At 31.7% G+C, this 20742-nt stretch overlaps 1 protein-coding gene across 1 annotated transcript; it reads left to right on the top strand.

Moving 5' to 3' along the window:
- The first annotated feature begins 2620 nt into the window (after window positions 1-2620).
- On the top strand, window positions 2621-13872 carry LOC107934641 (histone acetyltransferase HAC1). Its single transcript, XM_016867115.2, has 17 exons — window positions 2621-2864; window positions 3170-3571; window positions 4784-4898; window positions 5095-5395; window positions 5477-5953; window positions 6076-7859; window positions 8038-8334; window positions 8433-8711; window positions 8868-8996; window positions 9135-9335; window positions 9455-9597; window positions 9702-10014; window positions 10192-10331; window positions 11260-11338; window positions 11457-11849; window positions 12853-13070; window positions 13162-13872. The coding sequence occupies exons 2-17, from the start codon at window positions 3363-3365 to the stop codon at window positions 13274-13276; spliced, it is 5193 nt and encodes a 1730-aa protein (XP_016722604.1). The 5' UTR covers window positions 2621-2864; window positions 3170-3362; the 3' UTR covers window positions 13277-13872.
- The last annotated feature ends 6870 nt before the right edge of the window (window positions 13873-20742 follow it).

The raw sequence follows: 20742 nt of genomic DNA, 5'->3' as shown, positions 1-20742 counted from the left end.
GAGATGATGATGCCTATAACCTATATCTCATTTATTTCGTGAACCTTAAGGTCCAACTCACTCGACTTGTATATTGTTTTTTGTTGACGTCATCCAATTTCAAATTTTCTTATTTTTCGACTTTTAAGGAGCTAAGATGAATTCCTTTTATGAAAATCAAAGGCCTAACTCATGAAAATCTTGTTTAGGCCTTTTATTTCAATGCCATCCTTGACATCACTCCAATTAGTTGATTAATGCAATTCACTATTATCTTATGGAACAAAAGATAATTCTCACGATCAATTCTCTTGCCAAATTTCTCGAGCTTCCTAACGTTGGCGAGACCAATGAAGGTGGTGTATATCCACCTAACATGAAACTCTCAAATGGTAATACGACAATCTTTCCTTTATATGATCATTTATTACATCTCATAATCACTCATGTTTTTTGCCTTTATGGAACCAAATACACCCAAATGTGCACCATTGACTATTGGTGGCTTAATTGCTTTCGCAATAATGTCCATCCTAACATCGCTACATCATTTTCTACAATATTGTTAGGGTTATTTGTACATTCTTATTAAATTTAGTTATTCTAATTACTATTACTATTATAACTTTAAATTTATAAAAATTGATATATGCATAGATGAGGTGAAATTTATTAATTTCTATTCACCGAAGTTGCCAATTCTCAAGTTTGGGAAAACATTTGACTTGTGATGACTTTTTGAATAGGATCCAGGAGTTTCTTGGTTAAGATGTATTTATGGTGTTCGAAGATCTATTTCTTAACTTCAAAACGCATTTTGAATCACTTGATTTTAAGTTCGGGAGCTCAAGTTATGACTGTTTTAATGAAGACTGTGGAAGTAGAATTTTTATTATTGTATTTATCAGCTCTAATTATTTTATTATTTTGAAATTTTAATTATTATTAAGAATTTTGAGTTATTTAAGAGTTTTATGTCAATTAAAAAGTTTAATTTAAAACTACTTCTTATTTAGGTTAATTAGAGTTGTAGTATGGTTTAGAGTTTTATTTAGATTTATTTAGCTAGCAGACAATTATTTTCATTAAAAAGTTTTCAACTCTGAGAGTTTGTTTATTGTGCAAGATTTCTTTTTTATGATTTTTAGAAATAGTTTTCTTTTCGATTTTCATCAAGGAATCCTGATAATTCACTCTTCATCCTTCAATTTGCTAAGGATTATTTCTTGGAAGGTTGATTAAAGCCATTATTTGAGTTTGTTGAGATTTATATCTAAATGATTCAATTGGACATTTATCGTTCTATTCATTATATCCATCGGTTTACTCGTCCATCTTCTACTTTGTTCTTTTTTTCTTTTTAATTTCTATTTCTTATTTATTTAAGATTTTTATTTTTTTATTCTCAATTTTCTTCTTTACTATTTTTGATTTTTTTATTACCAAATTTGCTTATTTGTAATGTTATTAGTATTTATTTTTAAATTAAATTTTATTTTAATTTTTTCACAAAGTTGGCTTTTTTTTAGAAAAAATTATGTTTTAACATTAAATTTAAAAAATTAATAGTTAATTCGATACTTTTAATACATTAAAATCATACTTTTTATTTATTTGAATTTATTGTTTAAGATATTTACATATATTTTTCGACATAGAATTATTTTACCTTTATTTGAACTCAAAATAATTGTTGAAGTAATTTAAAATATTAAACTTAATTAATTTAAATTATTTTTATTTAAACCAAGATAATTCTATTATGAGGGAAAAAAAACACATAAAAAAGAGATGCACAAAAAAATATTGTATACAATAATAATTTTATCATTAATTTATTTATTTTTGAACATAAAATTATTATAAAAAAATAATATTTTTAATATTCTACAAATTATTTGAAAGTGTTTTATTTTTTGATTATTATATATTAATTTTTTATAATAATTATAAAATAAAATAATTATTAAATAATACAAATATAAACACAGAAATTCATGTGTAACCCAGTAATATTGAAAATTAGTATATTAAAAAAAATGAAAAAGAAAGGAACTACCTATGAAAAAATATTGTCATTATATGTATTTTCAATTTTCCACTTCATATTTACTTGCATTTTGTATTTTCACATTGCCTGAAATGGAAAATAAAATCCCATTGAATTATTTATTTATTGGGTAAATATCTATTTTACTACTTGAACTTGATTTCAAGGTTCAAATTGGCATCTAATTTTTTTTTGATCTAATTAGGTACATGAACTTGGCTTATTAGTTCAAATTGATACCTGAACTTGGCTTTTTAGTCCAATAGTACTTGGTAAATGACTTATTTGAACCATGAAGCCAAGTTCAAGTATTTAATTGGACCAAAAATGTTCTTTTTAATGCAAATTAGTACTTATCGTAAATGACCGACTTCAACCATGAAGCCAAGTTCAAGTATCTAATTGGACAAAAAAGCCAAGTTTAGGTACCTAATTGAACTGAAAAAAACGGCTAGGTACCTAATTGGACTGAAAAAACCCTTAGGTACCAATTTAAACTTTAAAGACAAGTTAAGGTACCAAATTGTATATTTATCCTTATTTAATTCAATCCCAGAAAAATTAATTCTACTCGCCTCTTATTATTTATTTATTTTCCTTTCCTCTAGTCGATCTTCTCCCTCCTTTTTCTCATCTTGCTCTCTCTCTTTTTGCTATCGCACGCTCGTGTCAATTTCCCTTCGCACGTGTGTTTAAAGGCGGTGTTTCGCCGGCTCCGTTCCGTTTCCCGTTCTATTTTCCGATCAGTATTCGTCGATATTCTCGGTCTTACCTTCGGAATTCTCGAAGCTCCGGTCGCAGTGTCTTCTGCTTTCAATTATGGATTTCCCCTCAGGTTCCTTTTTAGGGTTTACATTTACTTCTTGATCGTTTAAAGAAACAAATGTTCTTTTTTTATTATTAACCTAGGGTTAGTCATCTCTTACTGCTTAATTCAATAATCAGGATCGTGTTTATATTGGAATCCAAAATTGGGCTTTTTTTTTCTTCTTCTTTCATTGACCGAAATTCCCCAAATTTTAATCCAATTTTCCAAATTTCTGTTTCAAATGTTGTTAAACAATGTGAAAATTTTGAAATTGAGATTGAAATATTGGAATTTGAGTTAATTTATTCTATTCCCCTAATATATATAAGCAGGGTACGTAAATGCGGAAATGCAATAAAAGCAATGTATTTGAAGTGACAATTAAAAGGGGGAAAAAAGAAGGAAGCATGAGTCTGGTGGATTTTGTGATTTTAAAAAGCCAGAGTGTTGAATAAGTTATGCTGCTTTTGCTAGTTGTGAGAGTTACGAAGACAAGGCGAAAAGGAAGAAGGAATAAGGATAGAAATGAATGTTCAGGCACATATGTCTGGGCAGATATCGGGTCAGGCAGCTAATCAAGGGGGATTGCCCCAACAAAATGGGAACCTTCTTCAGCCTGCCCAGATGCAAAGGTTAGGTGTTGGAGGTGCAAGTGCTGCTGGAGGTCCTCCGCATACTATGTCAAATATGGACCCTGACCTACACAGAACTCGTGAATATATGCGAGGAAAGATGTAAGATTTTCTACGAAGTAGTGTTGTAGATGTAAGTTTAGGTTTTTCTGAATGCATGAAATGTTTGTATCTGCTGATTGATTTAGTTTAAATTACAGAAAAATTTGAAATAAAAGCTGCATTAAACATTGTTTTTTTTTTCCTGCCTGAATGCTATTTAATATCCATAGAAGCTTGTTACATTTCTGTTCCAGTAATTTCTTTTTTCTTTTTTCTCTGTGTGTGCGTGTAAATTTTACATGTTTGTGACATGAATGTGCTTCTGGATGCTCAGGTGCGTCTTAGTTGCAAAAGAAACAGTAAAAAAGACCTTTGCATCTAAATAGTTGTGTATCAGTTTGTGTAGGATTTTATGAGCCTGTAGATAATGTTGATTCTACTTCAGATATACATGATGTATGCATCATTGAAAAATGATTTCAACAAATTTAAGTGCCTGATTTCTAGTGCAATAGGGAAGACTCCTGGTTCTAGTTGAAATTCAAGTAGGATTTTTTTAAGGTTTTATACCTCTGAAAAAAACACCTTTCTATTTGAATAATATTTAAATTTGTTTCTCTGCTTCTACAAACTGTGCATAGAATTCAACATTTAAAAATAACTTAGTCACAAAACTGTAGGATTTAGATGTCCAATTTCACACAAATTCAGTTATCTATGTTATAGTAAGTATTATTGGTAGGATTATATTGCTAAGAAAGCAGCGAAAAAGATATTTTCATTGAAATAGTTGTGTATCTACTATCTATTTGTGTAACATTTTATGAACCTCTAGATAATGTTGATTCTTATTGAGATATGCAGTTGATAATAGTTGTTTCAACAAATTTAAGGGGCCAATGTCTAGTACAGTGACGGAGGCTTCTGGTTCAAGAAAGTTGTTAGAGAGTTCTCTCTCTTCCCAAAAGAAAAAAGACTAAATGGAAAAAATTGTTTGTTAGTTCTTCTTAAGAATCCATATGTTTGTGGGAGAAGATGCATGTAATGATCCTTGTAGTACTTTGACATGGAGATGGATATTTAAATCATATGCAATGGAAAATTAGTTTCATGTCATTGATTTCATATAATCGTTATAGCTATATAGCTTCTAGAGACATTAATCTATACATCAAGATTAGGCCCTTCCATCATAGAAGTCTCTTCTTAATATAATCATGTCTAATGATAATTTTTTATAGCTAATGCAATTTTCAATCTCTTTTTCGTCAGCATTGATGTCTTAAAATTGCGGAACCAGCTTCCTATTACTGAGGCATCTATGATCAAGTTTCGGGATTTTGCAAGACGATTGGAAGAAGGTCTATTTAAGATTGCTCATACAAAGGTTAATTATTTTGTTAAATTAATATGTTTGAGCAAGTCTGTTTCTTGACCAATTTCATTCATATATTTTCTTCACCTTTTTCCCTATTCACCTTGGAAGCACATTTCTTTTGCATTCTTTTGATCACTTTTAATTCTTTGTGCTACAACTTTCTTTTATTTCCTTTGACCTTTGATGCTTGGAATTTGTTTTCTAGGAGGACTATACAAATTTGAGTACTTTAGAGCACCGCTTGCAGATTCTATTAAGGGGGAGCAGAAATGTGCACAACCAAAGGCATCCACAGCTTGTTAATTCAGCATCAGCATCAGCTCCAGTAGGTACTATGATTCCAACTCCTGGTATATCACACAGTGGCAATCCTAGCATTGTGGCTACATCTTCTATAGATAAATCTACAAGTGCTGCCAGTGCAAGCATAGCTCCTACCAATATCAATACAGGAAGCCTGTTGCCTAGCAGTGGCATGACTAGTGCTTCCTTCACCAGATCTGAAGGTAAATTTGAGCCTTCGAATATTCTATAATCTAATTTAAATAGCATTTTATACCGAGAGTAACAAAATGGTACTTCTATAGGAAATATATCTAATGGGTATCAACAGTTACCTGCGAATTTTCCTCTTGCTTCTGGTGGAATATCATCAATTGGTGTGCAAAGAATGGCAAGCCAAATGATTCCCACTCCTGGATTTAATAGTAATAACAATAATGGTAGCATTAATGATCAGTCTTCCAATAATGTTGGACTTTCAACTGTTGAATCAACAATGGTATCCCAGCCACAGCAGCAAAAGCCACATGGTGGTCAAAACAGTCGTATATTACGCACCCTTGGAAGCCAAATGGGTAGTGGTATCAGGTCAGGCTTGCAGCAGAAAGCTTTCGGGTTACCTCATGGGTCCTTAAATGGTGCATTGGGGATGATGGGCAACAATATGCATATTGTGAGCGAACATGGAACACCTGTCGGATATCAGACTACTACAGCTTTTGCTAGTTCGCCAAAACCTTTGCAACAAAACTTTGATCAACATCAGCTCCCTGTAATGCAAGGTAACATCCTGGTTTCATTTGTCTGTCTCTATTTCTATTTTATTTAGTAATAATGAATCTGAATATGTAATTTATCATTGGGATGAATGAGTTATCTCAAAGAAAGCAATCCTTTGTGTCAGCTGATGGATATGGAATGAACAATGCTGATTCTTTTGGGTCTGGAAACTTGTACGGTGCTGTAACATCTGTTGGATCAGTGACAAACTCTCAGAATTTGAATTCTGTTAATTTGCAGTCTACATCCAGAACAAATACTTCTTTAATAAATAATCAGTCAAATTTACATGCTGTGCAATCGGCTGCCCATATGAAGCCCCAGTCCATGGATGAGTTTGAAAAGATGAACTTTCAACCTGCAGTTTCTTCGAGAGATGATATACTTCAGGTTAATCAACAGAAACAATTCCAGCACCAGTCTCTTCAGTACCAACAACAGCAGTTCCTTCAACAGCAACGCCAACAGAAGCAGCAAAATTTGCCGAGCAATAGCGGTTATAGTCAGTCTCCACTGGCCTCTGATATAGGCAGTCAAGTAAAGTGTGAACCTGGAGTACAACATCATGACGAGGTTTTATATCAACAAGCTCCTGAACGATTTCAGCTCTCCGAATTGCAGAATCAATTTCTACAGAACCATAGTGAAGAGCTCGCTAATCAGCAGGGTATGTTGTCATCACTGCCACAAAATTCTGAACAAATGCAACAGATGTTGCATCAAGACCAATTGATTCAAGAATCTCAAAATGATTATAAACTTCCGGCTGTAGCACAAATGGAATCATTTGCTCATAGCCAGTGGCACCCTCACTCACAAGATAGCGCACAAATTCCAGGGAACATATCACATGAGCAGCCTGTCCAAGAGGAATTCCGCCAGAGAACATCTGGGCCGGATAAAGCTCAATGTAACAATATATCTGCAAATGGATCTACTATCAGCCCGATGGTTGATGCTAGAAGCTCATCAGAGCCTTTTAATTCTAGAGGCGCCATCTCTAAATCTGAAAATGGGAGCCATGATCGGCAGTATAGAAATCAAGTGAAGTGGCTTTTGTTTCTACGCCATGCTCGTAGTTGTAAAGCCTCTGAGGGTAAGTGTGATGGCTATTGTTTTACCGTAAGGAAGTTGTTGAGTCATATGAATAAATGCGAATCATCTCAATGCTCATATCCTCGATGCCGTCCCTCTAAGATATTGATTCGTCACTACAAGACTTGTACAAATCCAACATGTCCTGTTTGTGTTCCTGTTAAAAATTTTATACAGGCTCATAAGGCACATGCCTGTCGGAACTCTGCTTCTGTTTTGCCTTCTTCTGATGGTGGTTCTACTAAAATAAATGATGCTGGAGACATTTCAACTAGAATGACTTCAAGAACTGCATCAAATGATGCATCTGTAGGTGTACAACCTTCGCAAAAACGCATGAAGATAGAGCAATCTTCTCAGTCTGTTATTGCTGAAAGTGAAGGTCCTCTAGGTTCTGTTGTTGCTGAACCTCACATATCTCAGGACATCCAGCACCAAGATTACCAACATGTTGACAGGTGTATGCTAGTTAAACCTGAGCCTATGGAAGTGAAGACTGATGTCCCCGTGAGTTGTTCTAGTGGTAATCCTGTTTTTATTGAGATGAAGGATGATGTAGATGACATTAGCAAACAGAAGATTGATAGGGAGGCTGTTACACTTGATGAATTTGGTGGTCTACCTATGCAAGAAAGTGCGAAGATTGAAAAGGAGCCTGACTCAGTTAAACAGGAAAATGTGACGGAGTCTTCCGAAAGTGCAGCTGGAACTAAGTCTGGGAAACCAAAAATAAAGGGGGTGTCGCTTACTGAACTCTTCACCCCTGAGCAAGTTAGGGAGCATATTACAGGTCTCAGACGATGGGTTGGCCAGGTATCTTTATCATAGTGTTTTGACTTATTTCATACTCTGTTCTTTATTATTGTATGTAGATTATTGTAAGTTGTCTTAGGTCGATATTTGTGTGCTAGCTTACTACTTGATGTACCAAAAACCGGGCTTGGAGATAGAATGAGTTATATTGATGATAATTATTTTCTTTCTTTTACAGAGTAAAGCAAAGGCTGAAAAGAATCAAGCAATGGAGCACTCAATGAGTGAGAACTCATGTCAATTATGTGCAGTTGAGAGACTTACTTTTGAACCCCCACCTATTTACTGCAGTCCTTGTGGTGCTCGCATTAAGCGAAATGCAATGTACTACACAATGGGAGCTGGTGATACACGACATTACTTTTGTATTCCATGCCATAATGAGGCTCGTGGAGATAGCATTGTTGTTGATGGAACTGCCATTCCTAAGGCAAGGCTTGAGAAGAAGAAGAATGATGAAGAGATCGAAGAATGGGTATGTGCTCTACATACTTTTTTAAGTATTATGATGTTTCATGATCATCCCAAATAGTCGCTCTTACATGTTTATTTTTTTTCAATAATATTTTCCAGTGGGTTCAATGTGACAAGTGCGAGGCTTGGCAGCATCAGATTTGTGCTTTATTCAATGGTAGAAGGAATGATGGCGGACAAGCTGAATATACATGCCCCAATTGCTATATTACTGAGGTAGAAAGAGGAGAGCGAAAGCCCCTACCTCAGAGTGCTGTCCTTGGGGCCAAAGATTTGCCAAGAACCATCCTTAGTGACCACATAGAGCAGCGGTTATTCAAGAGACTGAAACAGGAAAGACAAGAAAGAGCAAGGGTTCAAGGAAAAAGTTATGATGAGGTGATCAATATTCTCCTGATGACAGTTGATTCTATGTTGTTTATGGCAATCCCTTTTTCTACTTTCATGTTGCTTAAATATATTCAAAACCAATTCACACTGCATATACACACAAAAGGAAGAATATATTGATTGTTTTCTCATTGATTTTTTCAGGTGCCTGGGGCTGAGTCACTTGTAATTAGAGTTGTTTCATCAGTTGACAAAAAGCTTGAAGTGAAGCAGCGGTTTCTTGAAATCTTTCAGGAACAGAATTATCCACTTGAATTTCCCTACAAATCAAAGGTGTGAAGGATATAAATTAAGCTTAATGCACATGTTCTTTTTTTTTGAATGGATTAAGTGTAATACATACGTGTATGCTGAAAAGGGCAATTTTAATTGTAATTATGAAACGCTTATAAGTACATTTTTCTCTTTCAGGTAGTTTTATTGTTTCAGAAGATAGAAGGGGTAGAAGTATGCTTATTTGGTATGTATGTTCAAGAGTTTGGTTCAGAATGTGCATTTCCAAATCAGCGTCGTGTGTATCTGTCATACCTAGATTCAGTCAAGTATTTCCGGCCTGAGGTTAAAGCAGTTACCGGAGAGGCTCTCCGTACCTTTGTTTACCATGAAATTCTTGTAAGTGCAAACTCTTATGATTTCTGCAATGTGATAATTATGATTTTCAATTTACATATAGTATCAGTTCTACACTTTTATTTAGTTGTGACTAACATCTTTAAACTTTAAATGTTCAGATTGGATACCTTGAATATTGCAAGAAGCGTGGTTTTACAAGTTGCTATATATGGGCTTGCCCTCCACTTAAGGGTGAAGATTATATCTTATATTGTCATCCAGAAATTCAGAAAACACCTAAATCAGATAAACTGCGAGAATGGTGAGGCAAATAATTATCAAGTTTTTTTCCCTTTTGCATCTCATGTTATGTTTTTAATAATCGATTATTATTAATTCTCCTGATATGCATGAATGCTGTTTCAGGTATTTAGCAATGTTAAGGAAGGCTTCCAAGGAAAACATTGTAGTTGATCTTACTAATTTGTATGATCATTTCTTTGTAACTACCGGTGAATGTAAGGCCAAAGTAACAGCAGCTAGACTGCCATATTTTGATGGTGATTACTGGCCTGGGGCTGCTGAAGATCTAATTAACCAGTTCCGTCTGGAAGAAGATGGCAGAAAGCTGAACAAAAAAGGAACAATAAAAAAGACCATAACAAAAAGGGCTTTAAAAGCATCGGGTCAATCTGATCTCTCTGCTAATGCATCAAAGGATCTGCTACTGATGCATAAAGTAATTTCTTTTCTTCCTAATCATTCTGCCCATTTTTTCCTTAATGATGTTTTTCTGTGTAAAGGCAGTGGATATGAAAATTACAATCTTGCTATCCTAGTGTTGACATTTTTCTTATCGTGATCCAAGGGATTTTAACTGGTTATATTACTTGTTTACCTCCTTTCTTCACTTCAGCTTGGTGAGACCATTTGCCCAATGAGGGAAGATTTTATCATGGTTCACTTGCAGCATTGTTGCACTCATTGTTGTATCCTGATGGTATCTGGAAATCGCTGGGTCTGCAACCAGTGCAAGAAATTTCAGATTTGTGACAAGTAAGATTGCTACTCTGTTTAGCTGTGTCTTTTTGTTTCTTTTGAACTAGTTTGGCTATGTCTTATTATTATTATCTTCTTCTTGTATGGTTGAGCTCTCTCTCTTTCACTACCTACCTGTATATGTGTGTGTGCACTTGCGGGGATGTGTCTGTTTGACTGAAAGTATACCACTTGTGGTACTTTAGCGGGCAAGGTTTTTTATCAGTTGGATTGTATATAGTAATAATATGATTCTGGAGAACGAGAAACTATAATTTTTCAATCAGATCTATGTACGAGAAGGGTATGCTCTTTTTCATACGCAGAGTTAAGCAACTCTGTTTTAGTGTTTCTATTGTTAATTGGCATGTTTGAATCTATGCTAGGGCTATTTTCTGCATTGTACAAATTAGTGTATTTCTGGTTGACAGTTGAAAGTTCAGCTCACGTTCATTGATTTACAGCTCTAGAACCTTGCTCTTAGAAGTTAAATGACAAGCACCTAGCCTTTTAGGACAAGAGGAGAGCCAGTACGGTTGCTAGTTATACAACTCCTTGGCGTTCATTTTATTATTAATACCATTTACATTCTTTATGTAAACATTAGTTATTTTGCTCAGCCTAGTAGTACAAACCATTCAAGCTTTTCAGTCCTTGGTGTTACTATTTATCTGCTTAAATGATTTGCAGAGTGATTCTTTTCCCTCATTTTAAAATTTCAGTTCATTACAGTCATACTTCTGCTTTTAGAGAAAAGGAAACTGAATCTTGTGCTCTTCAGAAACTGATTATTTTTCAAGTTTTAAGACTCAACTCCCCTTCCCCCTGTTAGAAGCCCAATAACGCAACTTCCCTTCCTCTGTCCTTATTTTGGTCTGCTTCCACCAACTATGAGACAGTTCTCTAGATAAATGGATCTTATGTTTGCTTCTTTGTATCCTCACAGGTGCCATGAGGCAGAATTGAAACGTGATGAAAGAGAGAGACATCCCTTCAATCAGAGGGAAAAACATGTTCTTTATCCAGTAAGTTTGTCTTAGTACTACAATAATTACTTATAGTGTGTGCCTGTTGCTGCTTCTGTAGACAGATTTTTATTTGCTTTTTTAATTTATTTTTTTTGGACAAATTGTCATTGTGCAGATTGAAATAACTGATGTCCCTACTGATACAACCGATCAAGATGACATTCTTGAGAGTGAATTCTTTGATACTAGACAGGCATTTTTGAGTCTTTGTCAAGGGAACCATTATCAATATGATACCCTGAGACGGGCTAAACATTCCTCGATGATGGTACTCTACCATCTTCACAATCCAACTGCTCCTGCATTTGTCACTCCCTGTTGCATATGTCATCTGGATATTGAAACTGGTCAAGGTTGGCGATGTGAAGTTTGCCCTGATTATGATGTGTGCAATGCCTGTTATAAAAAGGATGGGGGCATTGATCATCCTCATAAGTTAACAAATCATCCATCCATGGCAGAACGTGATGCACAGAACAAAGAGGCTAGGCAACTACGTGTTCTGCAGGTATTTTTTTTTTAATGAATTTGTTGAACTCTTTTAACTAAATCTCATCAAAGCATATATGTGTTAAAGAAGAAGAAGGATTCTTTCTATTCAATATCTTCAGTACAGTAGGTAAATGACATATACACAAGCCAGATCAAATCAATCTATTTAAAGCCATCCCTTTAATTAAGTGAAGTATTTATTTAATATAATTACAACAAAAAAAACATCAGTCTAGTCTTGAGATAATCTAGCTTAGGTCTCGAGACTAAGTGGCTTATGTCTCGAGACAGCCAAACATCGAACCTAAATTAAGAAAACAGGGGAAGTTCGTCTCGAGACTGGTCTTGAGACATAGACCCCAATGTCTCAAGGCATGTTCAATTAGAATCAAAATAAAATCCATCATGTCTCAAGACATGAAACCTATGTCTCGAGACCTCCTGTAGAATTTGGACACGAGTTTGGATTCAAATCCTAACCACGTTTGTAACCCCGTACAATCCTAGAATGCATTTAATGTGATTAATTGGCAATCATTTGAATTATTTAAGAGTGTGTGATGAGAATGCATGGGAATTTAATTGATTGAATGCCACATTACTTGGTAAATGAGGTTGACTTAGTCTGAGTTGCTCCGGCAACATAATGTGATGTCATGAATTCGGATCCGGCGACTGGGTCGGGTGTGGGATGTCACATTTAGTGGTATCATCGCTTTTCTCTGGATCTCCCCTTTTTTTTTTGGGTTTGAGGGGGGGGGGATGTGGTTGTACTGGTGTTTGTGAATAATTGGCTTGATAACATTGAAAAGCATGGAACTCTCTAAGTAGATGTTTCTGATATGCTATTGGTACTTTGCACTTGAACATTGAAATACACTAAATGTAAAGTATAATTCCCTGAATATATTAGTTTCCTTCTGATTTGGCAAATAGATGGTTGGAAAATTGAGTTTATGACTGTAAACATGAGACCTTTTTTGTGTTGTTCTAACTGGATTGGTTACTGAAATTTACAGCTGAGGAAAATGCTTGACCTTTTGGTGCATGCATCACAATGTCGTTCTGCACATTGCCAATACCCAAATTGTCGGAAAGTGAAGGGGCTTTTCCGCCATGGAATTCAATGCAAAACACGTGCTTCTGGTGGCTGTTTACTATGCAAGAAAATGTGGTATTTGCTGCAACTCCATGCACGAGCATGCAAAGAATCTCAATGCCACGTACCACGTTGCAGGTACATTTGCCTTTCTCCCTCCTTAACAGCCATATGTTATGTACTCCTTGGTGCAATTTAAACCTAATAAAGTTAAAACTTGCTAATACAGAGACCTTAAGGAACATTTGAGGAGGCTTCAACAACAGTCTGATTCACGACGTAGGGCTGCTGTGATGGAGATGATGAGACAGAGAGCTGCAGAGGTTGCTGGTAGTTCTGGGTAAAAGACCAAAGTGTTAATATGCATTTTGGTGCTTCGATGAAAAAATGCGCCCTTCTATAAAGGGATGTCTAAGATTGTTCACTGCTTGGAACTAGGCGGTGATGAGAAAACCCGGCTGATCTATAAAATGTCAGAGGGTGATATGCATATGGCTCATTAGGGAACAACTTTCATTGATAAAACCTGCAACTAAATTCCCTACAAAGAAAGCTAATCTGCCTGCAACTGCCATCGCCAACTTTGCCATTTGGAGGAGTTCAAATACTAGTATACCCCAGCTGGCTGATTCGACCTATTTATGTGGAATGCCATGCCACGCCATTCGATCCCTTTGGTCGTGTGTACTATAATCGTTCTAGTCTGTCCAAATTGCTTTCTTACAGGGGAATCTGGGGGGTTAGTTTTATAATCTTTTTTTTTTCTTCTTTTTTTATCATTTTCCTCTATTCTTCTTGCTATGTTTTCTCAGTAGAACATTGACCCCTCCCACTTTTCGTAGAATGGGCATTTTAATTAAAGATGGAACAATAAGTAGGCTTTAGAGAAGAAAACTGAATCAATTCATTTTTAGTCAATAATATGAAATTATTATATGTATATATATTATATGGTTAAGTGGAAGATGTGTTGGATTTTTAATGCAAGTTTTGTTTTCAATTTTAGCAACGTTTACATGATTTATTGGTAAATACAATTTGTTTACCAAAAGGGTTGCGGGTAAGATTTAATGTGGGTGAGGGCATGAATTGTGATGTTAAATTACTTTGATTGTTAGACAAGCTTGTTGAAATTCATATTTCTATGAAATAAAAGTGTGGTTAAGAGAAATATGCTCCAACTAAGATATAAGTACCTTGCTGTCAAGTATGAGTGTGTGCTACTGACTAGAGGTTGAGTTCTGATTCTAAAAAATTTTAAGCCTGGGTTGAATCAGATTACTCATTTTACTATTTAAAAATTAATAAATATATATATTTTTAATTGGGTTTTTATATATTTTTATAATTAAATTTAAATTATAACAAAACTTAGCCCAAGTTGGGTTGGGCCTATTGTGTAGGGTGGGTTACTTGGCCTACGAATGAAGAATCAATTTTTATGTTTGAATTTCTTAAAAAGTTTTTTTTTGGGTACTGTGTAATTACATGTTAGGGACATTCATACCATACGTTTAAATTCTACCATATATGGGTATTTTTCTAGATTTATTTTGAATTAATTTGATTTTTTTTATATAGATACCCTTATGGTAATGGTAATAGGTTTTTAGTTATTTCTCATTTTAGTTTACTTAATTAAAATTTTGAATCAATAGTATAGATAAAGATATCATTATTTTACGAATCATTTTTCAATTGAGTTGATGTCCGGTTAGAAAATTATATCAACTCGATTAAGAGTTTAAATAATAGACATATAAATCCATCACAATACATAAAAAATGATATATTTTATATTCGTTTATTAATATAAAAACAATTTTATATAATTGAATATTTTATTTATTTGAATAATTAAAATTATAATAATTCAAAGATTAAAAGGTTAAATTTTTGTGTTCATGACGGAATCAGTGAAGTAGAAGATTGAAAGATGTAATAGCATGGAATTATTATTGGAACAAATATGTATAGATTTATTAAATTAAATTATCTTACAAGATAAATTAAAATAGATTTGACTTCTAGAATTTTGACTTTTTTTAATAAAATATAAAATTAACTTATAACCCGACTGGATATTGTTATTCTATTTATTTGTTAATTTCTTCGTCAAGAAATAGGTGGACATTAATTTAGTTGGGACATAATTAAAATTTCGGTAAAAATATTGTTTTTATTATATTTAAAATTATATTTTGATAGTAAAAATGAGCAAATCAAATTTGTATATTATTAAAAAATTATATGACATGAAAATTCGTGATGACGAAGATTAAAAAAATATATTGAAATTCCACATACAGGTAGGGTAAATATATAAAATAATTTTTTTATTTTATCAACATTAATTAGTTTCTACATCATTAAATCTAAAAATATATCGAAGTTTCACGTAATCACTTAACAATAAAAATATTATTGGAGAGATCATTTTACTGTTATTTGTAATATATAAAGATTAATTTATACATTTTTAAGTAAAGAGACAAAAATGCAATCTAAGATATAATAAAATAACTTCCATGGTATTTTTACTTTGAAAAATCTTTTATTTTTTTAAAATAACAAATATTAATACAATGGTGGTTTTGGCTTTTTATATAAAAAAATTAAGAAAAAATATTTAATACACTGATATTTAAATTTGTTTAGATTTTTTACTAGCAATTTGCTACGGTTTAAAAGATATAGAATCTGTATTCATTTATTACTATCAAAATTATTTAATACGATTTAATATTTCATTTATTTGAATAATCAAAATTATAATAATGATATTGAAACATGTAATGTCAAATTTATAGCATTGATTTCATCCTCCCCAAACTGAAAAGAAATACAAAAATAGATTAGATTAGTAGTCACTTAATTATTAGTATTTTTTTTTTGTCACTCAACTATAAAAAGTTATAAAATAATCATCTAACTATTTAGTTTTGTTTTTTTGGTCATTAGTTGGCTAATGGAGGTAGTGCTTAAAATTGGCATAATACTAACTTTATCCTCAATATTTGTACATTGTGTCAATTAATCTTAATTCTAAAAAATCTAATTCTCAACATTTACACATTGTGTAATTAAGTCCTTTTTATAATTTTGCTTTTCTTTGTGACCCTTTAACCTAAAAACCTTGAAAAACAAATGTTTTTCTTATACAAGTGAACAATTACAATGGGAAAAGGGTTTACACACATAAAGATTGAATCTTAAACTTCATCCCAATCAGCGTAAAACTCGTACAAATTTACTACCGAACCAGTGGCATGAATTGTTAATTATATTTATTAGATATAGTTTTGAAATTTCTATTGTCAACTTATTTGGATAGGTGATAGAGTAATAATGGATGATTAACGTTATAATTAGTAATAATTTTTCATTACATAGGTTTATTTGCATTTGCAATATTTGCCTAATACATCTGTTGAAACCATTTTTTGAACAAAACTGGCTTGATGAATTTTTTTAAAACACTTTGCTTCAATTTCTAAATATATATACACACCAATCGAATCCCATTAATCATGGCATGAAAGATGAACTTTACTATTATAATAATTTACAGTGAATTTCATATTTTAATAAAATGTTAAAAGAAATTATAAAAATAAATAAATTTCTTAAAAAATAGAAAAACCCCAAATATTTTCATAAAATTCCAAAAAATTAAAAATAAAATAAAATATAACAAGTATACTTTTATATATATATAAAAATTAGCTGTAGTTTGGGGAAAAAAAATTGGTTGGGGTGGACAAGCCTTCTATAAATAAGGGGATTAATTTGGTTGGACCAGAAAATTCTGCTTTAATTTGATTTTTTTTTTAGGAAAAAAAGGTGTAATTTTCAGTGGGACCAGTGAGGGATAAATTGCAAAACATTTTGTAAATTTATATGAGGTGACAAAAAATGTCTTTTTTTTCTTCATTTAATTTTTGAAGAAAACGTGTAAACAGCTAAACAAGAGTAAAATGTGAATAAAAACATTAGACGCAAAAGAAACCAGCTGGAACATCCACAATAACTACGTGCCAACCATAAGATGGGTCTCTTTGTAATTTCGTCTAAATTAAATTTGTGAAAGTTTTGATAAAAAATTAAATTTATTTAAATAATTAAGATTTGAATCCAATTTAACCAAATTCAGTTGGGTACATTTTTTATGTTTGCCTCATCTTATCTTCATCTCAAAATATGGTTCATAGCGTAAAGTGATAATATAATATTAGTTAAAATGCTCAATGGAACCAACGAGGAAGGAAATAATTCAAGAGTTGATCATATTGACACGTAAGAAGGGCTAGAGGTTCCCTTTTTAACTCTATAAAAACTTTAGAAATTTTTTTTTTATAATTCTTATAAAACCTTTAACTTTTTTGAAAAATTTTAATTAAGTCTCCAAAAATTTTGAAAGTTTTAATTAGACAATCTTAAAATTTAATATTGTTCGAAAAATACAACTACAAAATAAAATTGCTACCACTGATTAAAAAATAAACCAAGTATAAATAAAAGAAAGAATTACTGTGTCGTAGAAGAACCACTACCTTAGAAGCAGATTCGCCCCAAATGGTGTAATTATATAGTGGACGTTGCCCCTCAATGTTAACACGGAATTTCAATATTCATACACTCGAATAAAGAAGGTGAAACACAATTGGTATTACTCTTCTATGAGGAATAGGGAAATAAGATAAAAATAAAGCTTTAAAGGTCGAAAAATTTGACCAGAAAAATCACACTAGGTTCAATTCTCAAGAAAGGTTGAGGGAGTCACCAACAGTTTCGTTTAAAATCTAATCTCCTAAACAAAATTTCCTCTATGTAATTTTGGTAAGATGCCAAAGTTTTAGAGAAAAGAAAGATGAGATAATTGAAAAGGATGAGAGAATCTTTGCTTGTAAAAAATGAGGAGAAATGACCTCCTATTTATAGGATTCTCAAAGAAGTAAAGTGATCCAAAAAATTGAATAGCAATATTGCAATGGTCAGATTCCAACAATCATATCATAACGGTCAGACTTTTACATTATTAACAAATACGACGTTCTACATTACGAATTGTGCAAATAGTAATAAATCAGGTCTCTTTGTTTTTGATGTACCACCTCATGGTATTAGCAAGATGTCATTAGTAGATGCAATGGGTTTTGCTAAGGAGATGTATGCATTGCAATGAGTAGGGCCATTTAGTTGTTCTCCTTTATTCCACCATTGAAAAACATGGCATGCAAGGATAGATCATGAAAGATTTATATGTTTGCTAGCCAACACAATACTGTATTTTTCTGACTTTAATTCTTTAAAATTTACTCAACAAAGGAAAATAAAAGAAATTAGGATTGTTTAATATTTTCTAAGAAAAAATATTTTTTTCTTTTTAGTAATAAAGTAATTGTTGATTTAGCCAACATAATTGACATGTTCTGTCCTACTACTTGCTCCGTTTATCATTTTTTCGATACAATATTAGGAGTAAAAGATGGGGATAATACAATTTGAATTCACGGCAAATAAGTGTCTGATAAAAGTTTTAACTACCACTCCATTCAAGTCAAGACAAAACATTTTTACCAATTAATAGTTATATATAATACATTATGAAAATTAATATAGCAAGACAGGACAGGGTAGGGTAAGGTAATAAATTACAACAATCGATCTATATATACTCTCCAAAGAAAAAAGTCCACACCACTCCTTCCCAATCTACTTTTCAAAAAATAAATCACTCTATTCAAAGTAAATCAATTCGGAATCTATCGCCTTTAATTTTGATCCAATTTAATACTAAAATTGCAAATGTTATATCTATTACTCCAACTTTTTTTTCCTCTTAAAATAATAGCTAAAAAAGAGATATTAAAAAAAAATCAGAAAATTCTAAAAAAAACTATAAAAACAAGTGAGAAAAAAATTAAAAATTTATATTTTTTTCCAAAAATTAAAATAAGGTATTTTACTATTCATGACCCATCCAATATATTAGAATGCCAAGTCTAATAATAAAAATTTGACAAATCGAAATAGTAAATTTCATTTAATTTTCATAGGAGAGACTAAGTCTTAAATGTTGAATAAATAGAAAGACTAATTGCATTTTATCTTTGAAATTTCAAAAAAAAAAATATTGATCTTGTGGTCCATGAATAAAAGAACTAATTGCAGACATGGTACAAAGAGTCCTTTAAGTAATAATGTTAACTTTTTTTAGTGTTTAATTCGTGCTCCAAGTTGACTTGATGAAAGTTCATAATTAATTAATAATGTTAGCAATTAATTTTCATCATATCAACTTTAAAACCTAAAATAGATACTATAAAATTAACATTATTACCTTTAGGTGTCAAAACATATAAATTTTATTAAATACATGTACAAGATTGGATAAAAAAATAACATAATTATCACATTGGAGAAATATTATTAAACTCAGGTATTAAATAATATATTAAGCCAAATAATTATATAAATTAATTTATTTAAAGTTTTTCCGTCATTCTTTCACTTGAGATCTTTGAAATTTTTGAAATTTCCAGTTTAAGCCTTATCTGGTGTAAACCATCATGTGGCTTTTTTCTTTCTTTTTTTTAAAATTTATTTTATATATTTGAAATATTATATCATGTTTGACTAAATTTTTTAAATAATTTAGTGAATTTTTTCTTTTTCTAATTTTTCACTTTATTTTGAATTTCACCTTTTTTGAATTTTATGCACTTTTTATTAAAAAATACTTTAATTTAATTTTTATTTTTTGAATAATATTTGAGAAGTTTTATAATTTTTTTATATATTTAAAATAAACTTTTTTTTATCTCATTAAGAGTTTTTTTTTTAAATTTACTTTAATATTATAAGTGGCTCAACAATATTTTTTTCTTTAGTAGAATTATATCTAAACTACATTTTAATATGTTGCTTTAATTAATATTATTACTAAAATAATTTTATTTTTTTAATTTAATCATTATATTAATAATATTTGATCGTATTTTCTGAAAAATATTAAAGTAAAAAAAATTTACATGTTTAAGATTATATCGGTATCCACGTTCCCTTGTTGCATCGTAAAATATGGGTAGTAAAATCCTCTATAACCCTACCACCAATACTCCATGGTATGGTCAAAGCTACATCTTCTTACACCCTAATAAGATTTTTCACGATCCTACCACCGACCTTACATAGTAAGATATCTTTTCAAGAGGATCCATATTAAGTTAATTATCTATATAAGCCATCTCTACCACTAAAAAGACTCTAAGATACAAACCATACATAGATACTTTTTTGGCTTATGACATGAATCTTTTTCTATTTCCAACCTCACATATTGTACATGACACATTGCTTCATGGAATGTGCACTCATGTGTAACCACCTTGCCAAGTTAACTATCTAGATTAAGGAAAGGCCCAACGATACCTCGCCAATAAGAAACACTTTTTGACGTAAGTCAAGTGGATTATTGTAAAGTAACATAAAAATTTATTCAGAAACTACTATTGTTGTATTCTAACACACATACAATGAAGTCTTCTTCAACTCTACCACTAACTCTTCTTATATAGTATAATTAAATCACATAATCCTATCAACTTAACATATATAATTTTATCAAAACTCTTAAACTAAAAGATATTCAGAACTTAATACAATACCAACCGAATTAATCTCACTCAAAAAAAAAACTTAAAAAATATACAAAGGTATATACTATATAGACACATGTAAGACAATGAGAAATAAGATGGATCACATCTTGATTTCATTTGACTGAGTTTTAAACCTACGGCATCAT

This window comes from Gossypium hirsutum, chromosome A06 (genome assembly GCF_007990345.1).
Source record: "Gossypium hirsutum isolate 1008001.06 chromosome A06, Gossypium_hirsutum_v2.1, whole genome shotgun sequence".
Lineage (NCBI taxonomy): Eukaryota > Viridiplantae > Streptophyta > Magnoliopsida > Malvales > Malvaceae > Gossypium > Gossypium hirsutum.
Note: the sequence above shows the minus strand (reverse complement) of the source record. Positions and strands in the feature narration are given on the sequence as shown.

Coding starts and splice junctions, on each gene's coding strand:
- LOC107934641 (XM_016867115.2), top strand. CDS start 3,363: ATGAATGTTCAGGCACATATGTCTGGGCAGATATCGGGTCAGGCAGCT. Junction 8,712..8,867: donor AAGGAAAAAGTTATGATGAG/GTGATCAATATT, acceptor TGATTTTTTCAG/GTGCCTGGGGCTGAGTCACT. Junction 11,339..11,456: donor AAAAACATGTTCTTTATCCA/GTAAGTTTGTCT, acceptor GTCATTGTGCAG/ATTGAAATAACTGATGTCCC.